Raw genomic sequence first — 20,643 nt, forward strand, 5'->3', positions numbered from 1 at the left:
GCCGAATAGGACTTTGCCATCTGCACTCACCAGCCATAGCAGCGGCTCCACCCATGCTTTTCCCGACCATGGGGTACCCGTAATGTTTGTATTATGGATATAGAAAATATATGTACAGGTGCTCGGTGCAAATTAGCGGGAATCTGAGCTACTTTTCATGTTATCCGATTTCTCCTAAGATGCCATAATTCATCCATAATTCCATGATATCAGGCTGCTGATGACGGTACACCCCTGATTATTACACGGCACACCAATTCTGAAAGATGTCCGTGGGCCGCCTTCAACACAAAAAGCTGCAGCCCAGCAATCAATGCTGCAGTCCAGCCAAGCTGCAGCTGTTCTCTGCTCAGTAATCCATTCTTTAAGCAGCAGTTTTCTTTTCAAAAGGCATCTCGCCGCTCTGACAGATGGAAGCCGTGACAATGAGCCAGCTCTCCGTCGCCAGCAGAGGCACAGGACTCGCTCGCAACTGGCAGACAATTGCCTGACCACGCGGCCGTCGCTCCAAATGACAATGTTCGATATTTCTCAAGATGGGGGTCGATGTTAGAACCTCTAAATTATACAGACGGCTCCCCCGGGACTCGGCTTCAATGCATCTCACCAAAGAGAGACTCGCAGACATGGCGACTGGGTTTCGTGTGGACTGAAATGGATGTATGGCAAACCCACAGTGGTTGCTGCCTTACAGATGGACAGCACACAGTGACAAATGATCATGTCCCCCTCTTCGTGCTAGCATAGGTAGACACTTCCTGCAGGGTGACATCAGACAAAGGAAATGTAACATTTTACATTTGGTGGCATAGCGAACAATCATCGTTTAAAGTTTTTTAGAAGATAAACAGGTCTTATTGTCTCTTATTACACCCCCTATATTGGCTGATAGGAGTGTATAGGTGACTATAGGGGTGTTATTTCATGTCTGGAGGACTCTAATGATGTTAAAAAACATATTCAGAAGATTAGAAACAGGTTTTATATATATCTTATTGCCTCTTATTATGTGTCCTACATTGGCTAATAGGAGTGTAAAGGTGACTATAGGGGTGTTATTTCATGTCTGGATGACTCTAATAATGTTAAAAAACATATTCAGAAGATTAAAAACAGGTTTTATATATCTTATTGTCTCTTATTATGTGTCCTACATTGGCTAATAGGAGTGTAAAAGTGACTATAGGGGTGTTATTTCATGTCTGGATGACTCTAATGATGTTAAAAAACATATTCAGAAGATTATAAACAGGTTTAATATGTCTTATTTTCTCTTGTTATTCTACTACATTGGCTGATAGGAGTGTAAAGGTGACTATAGGGGTGTTAGTTCATGCCTGGAGGGCTCTAATGATGTTAAAAAATATTCAGAAGATTATAAACAGGTTTTACATGTCTTATTTTCTCTTATTATGTCTACTACATTGGCTGATAGAAGTGCAAAGGTGACTATAGGGGTGTTATTCCATGTCTGGAGGACTCTAATGATGTTAACAAACATTCAGAAGATTATAATCAGGTGATATATGTCTTATTTTGTCTTATTATGTCTACTACATTGGCTAATAGGAGTGTAAAGGTGACTATAGGGGTGTTATGTTATGTCTGGAGGGCTCTAATGATGTTAAAAAATATTCCGAAGATTCTAAACAGGTTTTATGTCTTATTTTCTCTTATTATGTCTACTACATTGACTAATGGGAGTGTAAAAGTGACCATAGGGGTGTTATTTCATGTCTAGAGGGCTCTAATGATGTTAAAAAACATATTCAGAAAACATATTCAGAAGATGAAAAACAGGTTTTATATGTATCATTTTCTCTTATTATGTCTACTACATTGGCTGATAGGAGTGTAAAGGTGACTATAGGGGTGTTATTTCATGTCTGCCGGGCTCTAATGATGTTAAAAAACATGTTAAACTCATAAACAGGTTTTCCAAGTCATAACTACACAAGTATTCCTATTACTAATGAATCCTACTTGGTGATTCACACGCCAATGAAAGGAGGGATGCTGTTCTCCTTTTGCTTTGGGGGCTCACAGGGTTCCTGCAGCAAGGCGACTTGGGCCAAAGTCAAAGATGAGAGTAAATGGAATCTAGCAGATGTCAGCTGACAGAATGAGCAAAAGGGAAAAAAGTAAAAGTTCCTTCAGCTTTTCCTCCTGTTTGTCTTAACTATTTTCAATTACGCTCTGCACCACCATCGCCTTCCTTGACCCATCCACAACATTGTTATCTTTCTTTACTACTTCTAATATGTTTACTCATCCCCATGAATTCAATTACATCTTTTCAGAGGAAATTACTGCGGGGGTGGCGCCACCCGCCAGAGGTCAGGACTAACTGTGAATACTAAAACTACTCCTCCAAACACATTACACAGCCTATTACCTGCTGCTTTCACACCGCGCTGAGCCACCCTACATGCAGCACAGATGAAATGCTTTCTAGATGGAATCTGGCATGGACGAGAGGGGACGAGTGCAGGAGCCGTCCCCAAGCCTAATCCTTTCAGAGTGCCGGCCCATCGCGGCCACAAAAGCACGCCGGTCCCGATTACAGAGGTGTGTTCAGAGGCGGGCTGAGCGTGAAAGGTGCGGATAGCAGCCTGGCCCGGGGGGGGGGGGCACCTATCGCCACCATTGATCGGGTGCCAGGCGAAAGGCGAAGCAGGTGGGAAGACAGCCGGCCACGTGCCACCCTGACAAAGATATCTTCATGTACAAGTTGGGACCATGAGGAAGGTGTGCACCCGGTGGAAGCCCAGCTCCGGGGTCCATTAACTTCCCTGCAGGAGGAGCTGCACCACCACGCCTCCTTTGTTGTGGGCCACAGATTTCATCAAGGAAGCAGCTCCCATGGCCTGCTTCCAATCCCAACACTTTGTATTTGGTGCAATAGCTTGGGAGATGATTGTGGCGAGTCAAACCTCTCATATAATTATCTGCATCCCGATTCAAGTCCATCCAATCTGTCAGACTGATTATCCAAACAGGAAGGCAAATACTTTGGGGAAAGGCCAGTTTCTTTTCTCTACCCTGCCTTCCATTGTTCAAATCCACATTTGTTCCTGCTATGGCATTCATGCACGGCTCAAAATGCCCCAAAAGGAGGTACAAGAAGCCCAGCTGATCATGGGACCGTCAGTCATTCACAGCACCAGGCTTTCCTTTCCTTTCTATCTTTACCAATCCATGGTATTGATGATGGATTGGTACCATCATGGCTGCCAAAATTCCACACCCAGTGTGGGCAGAACTGGAGGGAAGCTGGGTGCAGTGACTTGCCCAAGGACACAGTGACTGGGTGGCATGAAGGAGGATTGAACCTCCTGGTTTCATAGGAATGCCCCCCCCCAAACCCCTCTCCCCCAAATCAGCACAGAGTGGTCTATGGGGATCTGTGGGCTATTCTGGAGGATGCAGCTGATGTATGGGCGATGCTGTGGAAGGCTCCTCTGGTCCCCAAGATGGAAGAGGATGGGGAGAGGAGAAATAAAGCTTTTGTGGAGAGAGGCGTGTGTGGAGGACTGAAATTAGGATGCATGGAAGATTGTGGGGGAGCGAGAGCGAGAGCGAGGCATTTGCACATGAAGAGTTGAAAATGAGTCGCATTCAGCCAGGCTGGGAGCGCCACCTCGGAGGCGGTGAAAGAGACGGGCACAGAGTGGGGTTGAGGGAAGGAGGGTGGGGGGGGGGGCATCCTGGCGTAATGACTCTCATTTACCAGTGACAGGCCTCGAGAAAGTTGAACTAATTATGACAGCACACAGATGCTGAATAGCCCTTGATGAAGTTAATCAGCAGCCATCCCACAACAGGTGTTGCCTGGTTCCCCCCGCCTCCCCCCGCATCCCCACGCCTCCCCATGCTGCCCCCAGCAGGAACCGTGCCGTCTCATTGTCCTACCTCCCGCACCAGATGAACATGAAGACGCTTCAACAGGAGAAGCTCCTCAATGCAGTGGGTGGGTTCATCTCATTGTATGACTTTGCCAGATCGTCACCGTCTGCCGAAAAATCATGCTCCCCACAAGTAAGAACTGCACCTTTTGAAAAAAAATTATTTTTTTGCAAAGGTTTCCTGTCTTGTATTAAAAGGTTCTGTCGGTCCTTGGCTGCAGCCAAACACATCTCAGCAATAGAGAACAGACAGGACTACCAGCACTACCAGGACTACCAGGACTACCAGAACTACCAGGACAAACAGGACTACCAGGACTACCAGGACTACCAAGACTACCAGAACTACCAGGACAAACAGGACTACCAGGACTACCAGGACTACCAGGACTACCAGGACTACAAGGACAATATTCCCAGTTCCACTCAGGGAGGTAGAGGGTGGAATATCCTGTACTACAGGGGTGGGCAAATACTTTCACTTGTGGGCCGCATTGAGGAAACAAAATTGTCCGGGGGGGCCAGAACATATATATATATATATATATATTTAACACACACACTATTTATACTTATAATTTTCCTTGAATTTTTTTTTGTCTAATTTTATCTGTAAGTGTTATATACTATCAGCTGTATGTTTTCATGTCCCTTTTTTTCAGGAGCACTTTAAACATCACACCACATCTAACTACGTCATTTAATTTGACAGTTTTGTTGTTTTTTTTTACTAAATAAGACTTGCAAGTCATGTTGCCAGTTTGTATGTTAAAAGTTGAAATACTTAGAAAGCAACTGGCGGGCCGGATTCAAACGCTTGGTGGGCCGCATGTGGCCCCCGGGCCGCAGTTTGCCCACCCCTGCTGTACTAGCTCCCCCTGCATATGAAGCACATTGTTATTATTATTATTCTTAGGAACAGCGTAACTACGTTAGCACAGCGGCTAGCTACTATCCGGCTAGCAGCTAGCTTGAGCACATACGGGCCTCCAAAGTCTCAGGCCACTGGTCAAAGGTAACACTACATATTGGAGCTTTCCCTTTAAGGAGAATGGCGCCTCCGTCGTTGCCATGGTAACCCCAAATGACCTTATTCAGTGTTTTGCAATGCTGGACCAGCCAGGACACCTCATGTGGTCTTGGTGCGAGCATCTGTGCTCCATCCATCTGCTATGAAAGTTGCCAGTTGTTTGGTTTTTTTAGCTAACTGTTTTACACCATTTATGGAACATTTGAATTCTGTGAACCCATTTAACATTCAGCCTTTGAAGGAATATTTCATATTTGTAAGCAAAATGCAGCTAATTAAAATACGGTGTTGAAAAATCAATTCAGGCATTTCAAGAATCTCATATGGTAATCCCGCCCCTTTTGGTGTCCAGTCTATGACGGATGTTCAACAATATACTACGGAATAAATCATTGCTGTTTATGTTAGTTTTACAAAACACATTGAGGCAAATGTGCCTTATTTGCCATATTTTGGGCCCACATGAGAAGCAGCAGCTTGACAACGGATGGACTCAAGGAGCAATTAAGCATGAAATAAAAGAAATAAAAAGACACGTTGAAGATCCTGTGATGATACGATATGTAGCATTGCACAACGCTCACTAGGTGTCAGTAGTGTCACATTGATGCTGAGACACACAAGCACCAGCAGTGTTTCACTAGGGTGGCCTCGGTGAGACTGTGACTCGCGGAGGGGTGCCAATACATTGACAGCTGAAATGTCGAGATGGCTAGTGACGTACCTCTGCCACTGAGCGCCAGAATGGATGGGCGGAACAACGGGCTTTTATGGCAACTTCCAATGATCTCACGACAGGCCCGGTAATCCCAATGTGGGCTACCGCTGCCACCAGCACCGCAACGCCCACCAGCAGGAGTCCTATTCATGTCTTATGTCTGGGAAGAAGAGTGTAAAGGTGACATAGGGGTGTTATTTCACGTGTAGAGGGCTCTAATCATAGGTGCAATCTAGAAGGTTTTCTGTTCTCTAACTAAGACGGTTTTCTGTGCTCCAACTAAGGCAATTGTGAGCTACATAAATGAGGAGCCCTGCTTATCACGGTCGGGTCTGGAGTCAGTGAACCCTAGTTCATGTTTTGTGTTTTTGTTCTGACATCATCAGCTGAATTCAGCCAATGACATTTTGTGATGTAAAAAAATAAAACATCTGTTGAATTGAAACCCAAACATTGAGTGTGAATGAATCAAATGTGACGACGAGAGAATTGAGTGTTCAAATGGACGTCAGTGCAAGCGTACAACGCCGTCGCCGTCCATGCCTTTCCCACCGTCAGCAACCTAAGTGAGAATTCTTCTGCCGTGGTTTTCTACCTGGGCTTTAATTGGAGCACGGCCAAGCCATGAATAAGCTGTGCAATCTACTAATGCTTCATCCACTGCGAGGAAATGGCTTCTGGCCTTGGACAACAAAGACAGAACCTACCATTAGTGGGTGAATTACAAGCCGCCCGTCCTGGACACATTTTTCAGACCTGGAGTGGGATGCGATGGCAGCTCCGTCAACTGCGGGGGGCTCATAAGTCATTTAATGAGCTTTAGGATACATAAAGCATGGCTTTCTCTCCGAGTCCCAGCGCACTGATGATCATTGTTCACTGCAAGAGATAATGCGTCGGCATAAAGATAATAGGCTCGGCTGAATGTCGTTAAACTGCGTACAATTCGCGGAGGCCGACGGAAACTCAAGCCACGCGGCGGATGGAAGCTGTATTAAACGTCCATCAAGATTTAACGAGACGCAATGGCTTTAATGGCTCTAATGTTTTGTTTTTCCAGGCGGAGAATGAGTCATAAAAGGTAATCACATGAGTGATGTGCTTGACTTCCACGCGCATCCAACATGTCATCAGACCAGCACCAACGCTCCACTTGGAATCCTGCTTGGAATCCAAACAGCATTCAGCATCCATCCATCCATCGGCTGGCAGGCAGATGTCACGCTGTGCAAAAGAACTTTCAAAGCAATTATTAATGAGCTCTGCATCGCATGTAATCACGCCTCGCTTAGGAAACTCATTAAGTCATCTGGGCAAATCTCAAGCACAACAATCACTGGGGGGGGGGGGGGGGGTATGTAAAGATGAGGTCAGTTTTTAAATCAGATTAGCAAACGCAGAGAAAAGTGACAAGTTTGGAGGAAGTCCTGCCTCCCTGGGGACAATAAAACGACACAGGAAACGATGGATGTCTACTCCAGTATGTTGGCGAAGGGGAGTGTAAAGCTGACTATAGGGCTGTTATGTCATGTTTATGGTGCTCTAAAAAACATCCCAACATCCATCCATCATCCATCCATCCATCCATAATCCATCCATCCTAAATCCATCCATAAATCCATCCATCATCCACCCATCATCCATCCATCCATTCAGAAATCCATCCATAAATCCATCCATCATCCATCCATCCACCATCTGCCATCCATCCAACCATCCATTTACCATCCATCCATCCATCCATCATCCATCCATCCATAAATCCATCCATCATCCATCCATCCACCATCTGCCATCCATCCAACCATCCATTTACCATCCATCCATCCATCCATCATCCATCCATCCATCCATCCATCCATCCATCCATCCATCCATCCATCATCCATCCACCATCTGCCATCATCCAACCTTCCATTTACCATCCATCCATAAATCCATTCATCCATCCATTCACCATCTGCCATCCATCCAACCATCCAACCATCCTTTTACCATCCATCCATCCACCTGTCCATCCATAAATCCATCCATCATCCATTATCCATCCATCCATCTTTACCAGGGTGGTGGGGTCCTGGAGCCTATCCCAGCTGACTTGGGGCTAGAGGGGGGGTACGCCCTGGATTGGTCACGCCATTTTCCAGCAGTGAATCCCAGGGACGACCGGTGCAAGCCAAGGAATCACCAAGCTCACCAACTCGGAGATGGGATGCCAAAGATGGATGAGCGACTAAATGAGCCCCAAACATGGCGAGCACATTCCCATCCATGGCTGCCCGCTCGGCCTGTTTGCAAGCTAGCAGGAGCTGGCAAGATTCCTTCCTGTGCAGCTTTACCTTGAGAAAGCACCACAACCTGCAGGATTAAAAATTAAAAAAGGGCCGACCTTGAAGGATGGGCTAAGACGTGTGCGTTTGCTGGCTAAGCAGCAAATTCACTAATGGAAGCTGTAAAATCGTATTTTTGCTCTAAAAATAGTTTGTGGCTGCTTTTCTTCCTTCTCCCTGGAGTTTTGAGCAGCGAAGGCATGGTGCAGGTGTGTTCTTGGGCTGAAAACACCCCATTCTTCCTGCATCTTCATGTCACTCAATCAAAGCGTTCAATCCCATCAAATGGCCGCTGAGGGCAATAACACAAACCACTGCTTAGTAGAAAGCGTGCTGCAGCAACGCGGCACACTCCCCCCACCTGATATTCAATCAGCGGATGTTTTGTTGATACTGTAACACATTGTGGCAGGCGCTGCACGAGAATTGCACCTCATTTCAGATGGGCTGAGATAGGCCCAATGAAACACAATATGAATTCATTTCCTGCTCCTTACATTTTTTTGGTAATCACTTATTTTCTAACAGCCATTTTCAACACCGACTGACAGTCGCTATACAATCAAAACAAGGACATGAAAGCCTCGGTAGACTGCCCACAATATTAGGTACAGCAGCACAACACATGAATCTTCATTGTGGTCATAACATGAGTGCTAACTATTGACTTCAATCATTTAGCATCGCTAACGCAGCCACACGCCTCTCCGCTAAAGGCTAGCATGGCCAGCCTCCAACAACATCCAGTGTATGCACGCATACGGCACGTGTACGGTCGGCCTCCTTTGTTGACCTCATCGGCTCCGAGCACAAACCCGGTGAGTGAAGCCAAATCCAAAGCATGATGTGTCCAACTCGTAAAAGCTCTCTCAACACTTCCTCATTGTCCAGGTGCATTCATGGACGCTCCGAAAATCATCACGGCATCATTATCGTGTGTGTGTGTTCTCAATAAGCAGCAAAACAAAGAAGAAGAGGAAGCACGTGTTCTTATCAGTATTTACCTGTGCAGAAAATAGACTCCAGCCAAACCATGTGATCTTTGAAGCCAACGATGGTGGCAGCCACCATTCAGGTGTTGCTGCTGCTCTTAAATGTTTTTTCCAGACCTGTGTGGCATCTTTGACCTTGGTTTCAATGGCCGCTTCATCCTGTTGTTATCTTTCTCTTCATTAAATATTGGCTTACTCCAAATTAGTAGTTCCAATAGTTCCAATTGGTCATTCATCAGGATCACTTCATTTAGACATGGTCATCATTTCACAGCCGACTTCTACCAGTTGGAGTTAGCCTTCCTATCTTTTTCCTATATTTTCTACATTTCTATAACCATATATACATAAATACATAACATGTATTTAACATTTGGTATATTTTTCTAGCGTGTATTTAACATTTGCTATGTTTTTCTAACATGAATTTAACATTTGGTATATTTTTCTAACGTGTATTTAACATTTGCTATGTTTCTCTAACGTGTAGTTAACATTTGGTATATTTTTCTAACGTGAATTTAACATTTGCTATGTTTCTCTAACGTGTATTTAACATTTGGTATATTTTTCTAACGTGAATTTAACATTTGCTATGTTTCTCTAACGTGTATTTAACATTTGCTATGTTTTTCTAACGTGTATTTAACATTTGGTATATTTTTCTAACGTGAATTTAACATTTGCTATGTTTTTCTAACGTGAATTTAACATTTGGTATATTTTTCTAACGTGTATTTAACATTTGCTATGTTTTTCTAACGTGTATTTAACATTTGCTATGTTTTTCTAACGTGCGTTTAATATTTGGTATGTTATTCTAACATGTATTTAACATTTGGTATATTTTTCTAACGTAAATTTAACATTTGCTATGTTTTTCTAACGTGCGTTTAATATTTGGTATGTTATTCTAACATGTATTTAACATTTGGTATATTTTTCTAACGTGTATTTAACATTTGCTATGTTTTTCTAACGTGTATGTAACATTTGGTATTTTATTCTAACATGTATTTAACATTTGGTATAGTTTTCTAACGTGTATTTAACATTTGCTATGTTTTTCTAACGTTTTTTTAACATTTGGTATGTTTTTCTATCGTGTATTTAACATTCAGTATATTTTTCAAACGTGTATTTAACATTCGGTATATGTATTTCTCTAATGTATATTTAACATTCGGTATATTTTTCTAACGTATATTTAACATTCGGTATATTTCTCTAATGTATATTTAACATTCAGTATATTTTTCCAACGTGTATTTAACATTCGGTATATTTCTCCAACATGTATTTAACATTCGCTATGTTTTTCCAACGTGTGTTCAAGTCGATTGCCAGGTGAAGCATCAGTCCGACAGCAAATCTAAACAGCAAAACCCAAGTTGAGGTTGGCTGTGAGGGAGAGGTGCTTGTAGGCATGAAGAGAGGCCGGATGCAGATACCCAAATAATTAGGACAAGGCTACTGTGCACGAATCCACCGCCACTTCCCACAAGCACTCAACTGTGTCAAACAGCTTGGTCAATAATCTTCAGCAATTCCTGAGGATTAGAGTCTTATTACCCAACACCGTCTGTCACACAGACCTCAGCAGCCAAATAAGTTGGGGGTGGGGTGGGCAACCTCCGAACTGATCACATAGCAACGTGGGATTGATTGCTGGCCAGCTAAGAAGGCTGGCTTTCTTGGTGGGTTTGGACGGACGGGGTGGAACAGAGTATCGGAGACATTTCAGCCACCGGTACAAAAGTAAAGACCAATCTGTCATTGCCCTGCAAGATGAAACTTGCTGACACCCTAAGAGTCATTGTGATGATGTGATGACAGGATTGGACAAGAACAGAAGTTACAAGAGGGTTCGGCTTCATTAGTCTGCTTACTAACGTCTGTGTTGAATCCATGGCGAGTCCCTCATGTCTTTCTTCAATTACTGGCTGATTGCAACCTTTAAAAGAATCCATCCCTGCCCATCATGCGTACTCTGGTCAGTTAATGAGCACTGTCACACTTGTAGACCTCGGTCACCTTCCGCCAATGGCCGGGCTTTGTTTAGTTTGACACACGGACAAACAACCGTAGCACAAAGTGCACGCAAGTTCTTACCTCGGCCGTGGATCGTGGCCGCGGCCGCTGCGAGAAGCCAAAGCGACAGCATGTTCTTCAACGCGCGATCTCGTCTCCCGCACTTCATCTCTTCCAAAGTGGAGGTCGCCGAGCTGCACAATAACGTCCTTGTGTCGGAGGAGAGCGGCGGCGGAACGAGGGGAATAAAAGCAAGTCGACACGATTGGCTGGAAGAAGAAAAACAAAAACAGCCAAGTTGAATCCCGGACGCGTTGCTGCGTGACTTCCGTGTTGAATTGGCCGTGTGATGACAGTCGACAACGATCAAGTGAAACGCGGAGGTGCTCGCTGAATTTGGACGCTCGGTAAGCGGATTGTGTGTGCGCGAGCTGGCAGCACATTGGAAGGAGAGGCAGCCCAGCCTTCAGCACCGCGGACAGCTCCTAGCGTCAGAAGGCGGAACAGCCGCCACTCCAACTTCCAAAATGGAATCGCAGGCAGTCAAAAGTATTCTTTTCATACTAGTGGCGAACATGGGCGATACTACAAATGTAGCTACTTTTCTAGTCATCCGGAGGGAGAGAAGCATACATAGTTTCGTTCCCAGACTCACCTCTGGTCGCTTGTCAGTCACATGTTCCAATACTTTTCCTGGCATGGAAAAGACTCATGAAAGGGCATGGGGGTGGGAACATGAGGACGGGTTGCCAGTCAACCATGTCTGCTGGCCATGCTGTGTTGTTAGAGGAGTAGGATGGTTGAAGTTATATATATTTTATATATATTTTGTCAAATGATGCAGCAGCCAACAATGAACACATGTGGTGATTGCTGCTGCAGGTGGAACTCATCTGACTGCACAACGTAAACGCTAAGAAGACATTCCTGGGCTTAATGATGAGTCCGGACATGATCAGATGATCTTTCACCTTTTCCACGAAGCATGTCGTGCCTTCATGAGAGCTGTCATGTTTCCTCTATCGTGTTTTCCATGACTGTGCCTCATAAAGGTAGAAAAAAAAACACTGAGGGTTCTTGACCTCTGACCTCCTTGCTGAGCCTGGTTAAACGACAAAGGCTCCTCTGGGGAGATCAATATTACCTCCAGGATGGCATCATCCATCCCGTGAGAGCAATTAGCTTCAGCCATCATCAGCTTCACTGCCCCCCCAGAAGCAACGCTCCTGCTGAGCACATTGCATCCTCGTCACATCAAGTCATATCAGCGGTCAGGTGACATCAGCTCCATCTGGAAGATACATTGGCGGTGTGGCCGTGAAGGCATCACTGGCTGGGCGGTGTCGGTGTGACTTGAGGACCGCTGCTCTTTTTGCTTTGGCGTGGTTGCACCACCTTCTGGTTATTTACAGGGTCTGGGTAGACAGACCGTACTTCCCATCATGCAAATAAGACCACTTCCACCCACTCATTCACTCGTGACTTCACGTGGCGGTCCAAACTGTATCCCTGCCGGCATCATTCCGAAGTATTTCCAAGCATAAAACTACTACAATACTCAAACACATGTACAGGTATTGTGATGATATGCGCTATTCTATGATGGTCTCTGGAATGAGACAACAGCCACCACAGGAAGTACTACACAGAAACTTCAAGTAAAACAGGAACAACAAGGAACTCTCCAAATGCTAACACATGAGTCTGCTACTATATTGGCTAATTAGTAGGTGTGTAAAGATGACTATAGGGGTGTTATTTCATTACCAGAGGGCTCTAGTGTGTTTAAGAAGCATATTTAGGTGGTAAACAGGTTGGATGCTCTAACTTAAATATTCCACATACATACACACATATGCGTTGTATGTAGCTGATGTCATTGGGTGGCTGGGAAGGCAAAGCCAAAAACTTCCACACCAATGAGAGGAGAACCTGAAGAACCTGAACCCCGCCTTCCCTTTCCCCGGCCACTTCATCCGAGGCATTCCCAGGCCAGTTGGGAGACATAGTCTCGCCAACGTGTCCTGGGTCACCCCCGAGGTCTGCTACCGGTTGGACCTGCCCTGAAACCCCGCCCCCAGGGAGATGTCCAAGCCACCTCATCTGGCTTCTCTCAATGCAGAGGAGTAGCGTTTCTAGTCCAAGTCCCTCCCGGATGACAGCACTTCTCACCTTATCTCTAAGGGAGAGCCCAGCCGCCCTACGGAGAAAGCTCTTTTCGGCTGCTTGTACCCGCCATCTTGACCTTTCTGTCAGCGCCCAAAGCTCATGACCATAGGTAAGGGTAGGAATGTAGATCCTCCGGTAAATTGAAAGCTTTGCCTTTTGGCTTAGGTCTGTCTTCACCACAACGGACTTCATCACTGCAGACGCCACACCAATTCGCCTGTGGATCTCGCGTCCCACTTGGGGCAGGATCTTGGCCCCGACCCAAAGATGGCACTCGACCCTCTTCTGGACAGGAAGCATGGATTCTGACTTGGAGGTGCTAATTCTCATTCGGGGTGCTTCACACTCTGCTACGTACCGATCCAGTGAGAGTTGAAGGTATCGGCTTGATGAAGCCAGCAGGACCATCAGGATCATCTGCAAAAAGCAGACCCAATCCGACAGCCACTAAACGGGAACCCCTCAACACCCTGGCTGGGCCGAGATATTCTGTCCATAAAATTCATGAACAGAATGGATGACAAAGGGCGGCCCTGGCGGAGTCCGACCCTCATTGGGAACGGGTACGATTTATTGCTGCCAATGCGTACCAAACTCTAACACCAGTCAAACAGGGAATGACCAGCACAAATTAGCTGGTCTGATACCCCTTAGTCCTGAAGTTCTCCCCACAGAATTCCCAAAGGAACACAATCGAATGCCTTCGCCAAGTACACAAAACACATGTAGACTGGTTGGGCAAACTCCCGTGCAGCGAGAGTGTAGAGCTGATCCACAGTTCCACGACCAGGACGAAAACCCCACTGCTCCTCCTGAATCCGAGATCCAACTATCCGACTGATCCTCCTCTTCAGAACCCCTGAATAGACCTTACCAGGGGGGCTGAGGAGTATGATTCCACCATAGTTGGAACACACCCTCTGTATATACGATTTTATATATGACCATATATAAGATCTTATATGTGACCCTATATGATATCTTATATATGACCGTATATAAGATCTTATATGTGACCCTATATGATATCTTATATATGACCCTATATGATCTTATATGTGACCATATATAAGCTCTTATATATGACCATATATAAGATCTTATATGTGACCCTATATGATATCTTATATATGACCATATGTGAGATCTTATATATGACCCTATATATGACCCAATATGATATCTTAGATATGACCTTATCTTATATATGACCCTATTTCCCGCATTGGCCCCCAGCGATGGACATTCCCATTGCACAGTCCCGAACTACACAGCTTTCTCCTTCGCTCCGGGTTTGACCATATATAAGATCTTATATATGACCCTATATGATATCTTATATATGACCCTATATGATGTCTTATATACCACCATATATAATATCTTATATATGAGAATATATACATTTCTTTGTCATCTTTGACCAAAGATAGTGGCTGCTTCCATGCATGACTAAGGACATGAAGAAATGGGAGGAGCCGAAGAGCCAAATGGCTGTGGATCAATTTGGATCAATGTGGATCAATAGGACCAATGTGGAGCAATAGGATCAGTGTTGATCGATAGGATCAATAGGGTAACTGATCCCTCATTAATGAATTCCTGTTGTGTCTCATCTCCAAACAGGATGGAAGCATTGGTGGATGTACAGCAGGCCTGCCGTGGTCCAGCATCATTCCATGTTCTCTTGTGTCTTTTGTCACAGTGACATGCAGAGCAGAATCGTAGCAAAATAAAAGCAAATTAGAGCAGAGTGAGGATAAGAATAGGAATAAAGGCACCAGAGAGAAGTCATTGAAGCTACTGAAATAGTACGTGCAAGCAGATGCTATTTTAAAAGTAGACCACTCCACAAGATATCAGAAGATATTCTACCGTAAGCCAAGGTGACTGGAACTCCAACTTGTTCACCCCTTTGCCCCCCAAGCTTTAGATGAAGTCAAATGTCATTTACCCCCCGTCGTTGAAGGACTTTGTTCCCTTTCACGTTGACCGCCTCACCTCTCTCTCTCCTCCCGCTCCCGTACGACGGAGCCGGGATGCGTGGCTCCCTGCGGCCTGGCTGACCCAACATCCGACAAACACGTAGAGGGACGGCGGCGGGCCAGCTTCCATTCTGCTAATGGCTCGGGGGGGGCGGCGGAGAGGAGTTCATGAAAATCAGAGCCTTGAAATGAAATGACCAATGTCCCGAGCTAATGAGGCACGCTGCGGCAGCAAACCTTTACAAGCATTAAGGTGATTTCATATGGCAGGATGATGTAAAAACATCTAATGATGCTGATGGAGGAGCCAAGGACCCACTGATTATCACACGCTCAGCTAACAAACACACCCACTACTGACTCACAGCGGCAACTGCGAGATTCAGATGGACTCCAGGCGCTGGCGTGCCAAATGCTATCAATGGTCTCTTCCCACACGAGCTGCAAATTACAGCCTGTAGTAGCGTTGCACCCGGCGACCATATCACAGTCGCAGGGCCTGCAAAGGCTCGCCATGCAATCACAATGATTGGCCCAAAACCTGCATGCATCCTGCATCGGCCTCCAGCGATGGAGATTCCCATTGCACATTCCCGAACTTCACCGCTTTCTCCTTCACTGAGGGTTTGGAAATCATGCACGGCAAAAAGACGCCTATTTTTGTTCTCTCTTACACACTCTTAAGTATGTTTTATTATTTTAATCAATCATTCATTCATTCATTTTCTACCACCTTAACGAGGGTCGTGGGGGGTGCTGGAGCCTATCCCAGCTGTCTTGGGGCGAGAGGCGGGGTACACCCTGGACTAGTGGCCAGCCAATTACAGGGCACATATAGACAAACAACCATTCACACTCACATTCATACCTATGGACAATTTGGAGTCGCCAATTAACCTAGCATGTTTTTGGAATGTGGGAGGAAACCGGAGTACCCGGAGAAAACCCACGCATGCACGGGGAGAACATGCAAACTCCACACAGAGATGGCCGAGGGTGGAATTGACTCGGGCCTCCTAGATGTGAGGTCTGCACACTAACCACTAGACCGCCGTGCAGCCTTATTCTAATCATCTAATTATCAAAACTATTCAGTAAAACATAAACATAAAAATAAAACATAAAATAATTTTTTGAGTTTTGGTGTCCAGCGGTGCCAAAGGTCCTCCTGGGGGCCTCAGGGAAGACCACCAGGAGGAAACTCTTGGTTTCAGTCCCTTGGCATGTTTGTTCCACAGAGCAAAGGTATGAACAGAGTGAGCCTGTGAACAGCCTAAATTTCCTGATGCTAACCAAAGTTGCTGCCTTCATGCGGAAGTCAAAGGTCAATCACCAGGTGGTTGCTCCTGTCCTTTCCTGCCCTCCCCTCGATGAGGATAGCTTGTACAAAGCTAAAAAACACAGATAGAGAGAGCGCTAAAACAGCAGATTGGACTTTACCGCAACACTGCGTGCTCTGGAATCAACGTGATGTTTCCTCCAAAGGAAGTGCGAGTGGGAATGAAGAAGTTTTGTGTTTATTGTCGTCAGTCATGACTGCTGGCAAACGTAGACGGAAATGTCAGCATAGACGTATCTTTAGCTGCGTTTCATTTAACCACGAGAACAAGGCGTCATTTGCCACTACAAAGCAACGTGAAATGTTTTGTGCTGAAAATAGATAAGAGAAAAGCCTCTTTGATCTTGTACATTAAACTCTTGTATACCACAGCAGCGATATCGCCCAGGATGCAGTGCTCCGATACAGTGCAAGTGTTTTATTTATATAATCCATATTTGTGTTGAGGAGAGGCCGGCTTATAAAATAATATCAATAAAATAAGACCAGAGCAGAGTTGAGTCATTCTGCAAAGCTCTGCTGATTCCTCCCTGCTTCTGAAGCGGAGCAGGAAAAAACAATCCTCGGGGCTTTCATGTATAATAAAGAATATGGCAGCTCGGTACAGTAGAAGAAGGGGAAAGGCAATCAAACTTTTACTTACGGCTCTTCTCATTTCCATTTGATGCCGGTGACTGAGCACTAATCTGCGTGGAAGAAAACAAAGAAAGGGAATAGATCATCACGGTGCACAATTAACAAAGCATTCCAAAAGCACTAAATGTGAAACATGGCTGATGCATCCATAAATGGATGGAGTAATGGGGGGGGCATCCCCACATCGCTCATGCACGCAAACGCCTCATAAACTCTGCTCGTGCTAACTGCTAATATTCTTCTAGTGGGGAAAAAACAAACAATCTATTCCATGTTTACTGATGAGAGTCACACAACTTTTCTATGAGGTACGGTAGAACCTGGAGAACCTCGGGTAGCATCAGGAATCCCTTCAGGGTTCTACTTACATGGTTAGCTGTATTCCGTGGTTATTTCCTGACTTCTTTTCATCACGCCTGCAAAAACAACAAAGAGAAATAATAAGGTGAAAAATACTATTATTATTATTATTATGGGCATGCACTGCAAATCAGGCCCCCACTGACCCCACTGGCCCCCACTGACAGCTCCTGACAAGGAGCAGCTGAGGCCAGTTGGCCTCAGAAGAAGATGAAGACTGTGTAGAACAGGAAATGAGTTTAGCAAAATAAGAGCACAGCAGATGTAAAACTCTAAAAAGATGTTATTTGTTGACATTTAGAGACTGTGGTGTATTTGTAACATTATTAGCTTTATGGATCATTTTTGTGCCCCCCAAGAAGTACATAAGAAAGTAGGATAGAAATGTCTCGGTGCCAATGGGGACCATTCCATCCATGCATTGGAAAGCAACACGTTTCATTGCACCAAGCTATGCTACGCTAACACAGCTTTCAAGTAGACGTGAAACGGAGCCAAAGTGTGGCGTCGGCCAAGCGAGGTTCCGCTCTGCTCCTCTTGCTCCCATCTTACCTGCGTCATGAATGCAATGAGGCGTCAAGGTGTCAGATTTAGACGTAAATTAAGCATCCTCTTGCGTTGGCTTGCTTTAGCTGCTGGTGGAGCTAGCTTAATTGCACTGCCTGATTTGAAAAACAGCAGAGCAAGTTGGACGCTTCTCCTCCTCATCCATCCTCTGAGGGGCGGGAAAGGGAATTGTTAATGAGACCGCGTGTGACCTTTCACCTCCAACGTTTCACGTCGGCTTAGTGCTTGTTGGATCTCCTGACACGCGGGATACGTGCTGGAGAGAGAAACAACTCTCCAGGGTGCACATTCCTCATTTTTCTACATATTTGTTGTTCTGTGCTCCGACCCAAATGACTGAGAAACATTTTGTAACCCCCCTTCCCCTCCCCGCCCATCCTGATCATTACTCCTATCTGACGGCGAGGCAGAAGCAGCAGCGTTCCCGCTCATGCGGAGCCTTGCCAATAGATTGAGCAGACTATGCTAATGAGCCCAAAAGGATCCCGGTGCTCCACGCTGTCACTTTGATGATTCCCAAATTAACACTGAGCTGGAAGTTCTCAACACCTGCTGTAATAACCTTCAAGATAGAAGGAATATGTCAACTGTAATGTGGGCACAGGAACGTTCATGTTACCCCTCTTGTCAAATGTAATTAGGACTGTGGTGGCACACAAAATTGGGAGCAAAACTATTTGGTCACGGAGGACGACATTTTAATTCACTCACCAGGATATGTGGATGTCAACAACGGAAGATTCCAATTTAAAAATGGAATATGTTCATAGCAGAGCATAGAAAACCCGTTTACTTCCTTCTAAATACACTTTTTAACATTCTTGATATAACACCCCTATGTTCACCTTTACACCGCTATTACCCAATATAGTACACATAATAAGACATATAGCTCACAGAAAGCCAGTTTACTGCCTTCTTAATACACTTTTTAACATTGTTAGAGCCCTCTAGACATGACATAACACCCCTATGGTCACCTTTACACCGCTATTATCCAAGATAGTACACATAATAAGACATGTAGCACACAAAAAGCCTGTTTACCGCCTTCTTAATACACTTTTTAACATTGTTAGAGCCCTCTAGACATGACATAACACCCCTATGGTCACCTTTACACCGCTATTACCCAATATAGTACACATAATAAGACATATAGCACACAGACAGCCTGTTTACCGCCTTCTTAATACACTTTTTCACATTGCTAGAGCCCTCTAGACATGACATAACACCCCTATGGTCACCTTTACACCGCTATTACCCAATATAGCACACATGATAAGACATATAGCACACAGAAAGCCTTTTTACCGCCTTCTTAATACACTTTTTAACATTCTTAGAGCCCTCTGAGCATGACATAACACCCCTATGTTCACCTTTACATTGCTACTACCCAATTGCCATTTTTGCAAGGTTTGTTGTTGGTACAAAGAGAGGAGGAACGTTCATGTCATGAAAGGTATTCATTGATGGACAGGATGTGTAACAGCAGACCCTTGGATGGACGCTATCTCTGGGTCTTCATGTGTAGACCATATGTTCCCCTGCCCACCTTCCTCCAGCTCCTCATAAAGGGTCACATGACCGAGCAGGGTACCCAGTGGGGAGGGGGCCGGTCTGTTTGTGTGAGTGGTTGTCACTTGTCAGGCACGGCCTCCGCTAGCCTTGAGATGGCGGGCTGTGCTCTATCATCTTGATAAATGCAGCCTTGGAGCCGTGCACTATCAGCATGCTCAGAGGCGGGACACGCTCTGACTAATGAAAAGAGAAGGTCAAGGAGAGGGAGGGGTGTATCGCGAAGGGGGGGTGGTGGGGTTCGGGTGGCCAACAAAGATGTGAATGTTCAAGTGTGGGACGACATGTCAAAAGCGTCAGAAGGTTTACCTGGCTCATGTGAAGTCCTCCCTCGCCACTCCATGCTCCAGATCTCACATCCTCACGCCGCCATGGTCCTTCTTGAAGACCTCCATTCATGCATCATGCTGCTCTGTGCTTCCATGCAGCCTACATGCGTTCATCTAAGTCTTTCTTGCCTGAATGAAGCATAAAAATGTCCTACGGCATCCAGAAGATGAATCTAGTCTTCTACACTGGTCTCTGGGTGTCAGTAATGTCACAGTAGACACAGCAAGAAGGATTATACAGAAACAGGAAGTACTGTACAGAAACAGGAAGTATTATATGGAAACAGGAAGTATTATACAGAAACAGGAAGTATTGTACAGGAACAGGAAGTATTGTAGAGAAACAGGATTTTTTTTTACAGAAACAGGAAGTTCCATACAGAAACAGGAATTTTTTTACAGAAACAGGAAGTTCCATACAGGAACAGGAAATATTATACGGAAACAGGAAGTATTATACAGAAACAGGAAGTATTGTACAGAAACAGAAAGTATTATACAGAAACAGGAAGTATTGTAGAGAAACAGGAAGTTCCATACAGAAACAGGAAGTATTACACAGAAACAGTAAGTATTATACAGAAACAGGAAGTATTTTACAAAAACAGAAAGTATTTTACAGAAACAGGAAGTATTGTAGAGAAACAAGAAGTATTACACAGAAACAG

At 45.0% G+C, this 20,643-nt stretch overlaps 1 protein-coding gene across 3 annotated transcripts in view; it reads right to left on the bottom strand.

The window, feature by feature from the left end:
* Window positions 1-20,250, bottom strand: part of LOC131131914 (seizure protein 6 homolog) — a 102,486-nt gene extending 82,236 nt beyond the window's left edge. The window contains exons 1-3 of one of the 3 annotated variants that reach the window (XM_058076953.2): window positions 19,956-20,250; window positions 17,504-17,551; window positions 17,143-17,185 (exon numbers count right to left, since the gene is read on the bottom strand). Coding sequence is in view for 2 of the 3 variants with exons in the window: in XM_058076955.2 (XP_057932938.2) it covers window positions 11,088-11,175 (88 nt within the window). In the remaining variant the exon portion in view is untranslated. Of the gene's footprint in view, window positions 1-11,087; window positions 11,457-17,142; window positions 17,186-17,503; window positions 17,552-19,955 lie in introns of those variants that run through there. The other 2 variants (XM_058076955.2, XM_058076951.2) reach the window with 2 other exon arrangements.
* Window positions 20,251-20,643: the final 393 nt, after the last annotated feature.

This window comes from Doryrhamphus excisus, linkage group LG1, assembly GCF_037039965.1.
Source record: "Doryrhamphus excisus strain RoL-2023G ecotype Guam linkage group LG1, RoL_Dexc_Guam_v1.1, whole genome shotgun sequence".
NCBI classification, from domain to species: Eukaryota; Metazoa; Chordata; class Actinopteri; order Syngnathiformes; family Syngnathidae; genus Doryrhamphus; species Doryrhamphus excisus.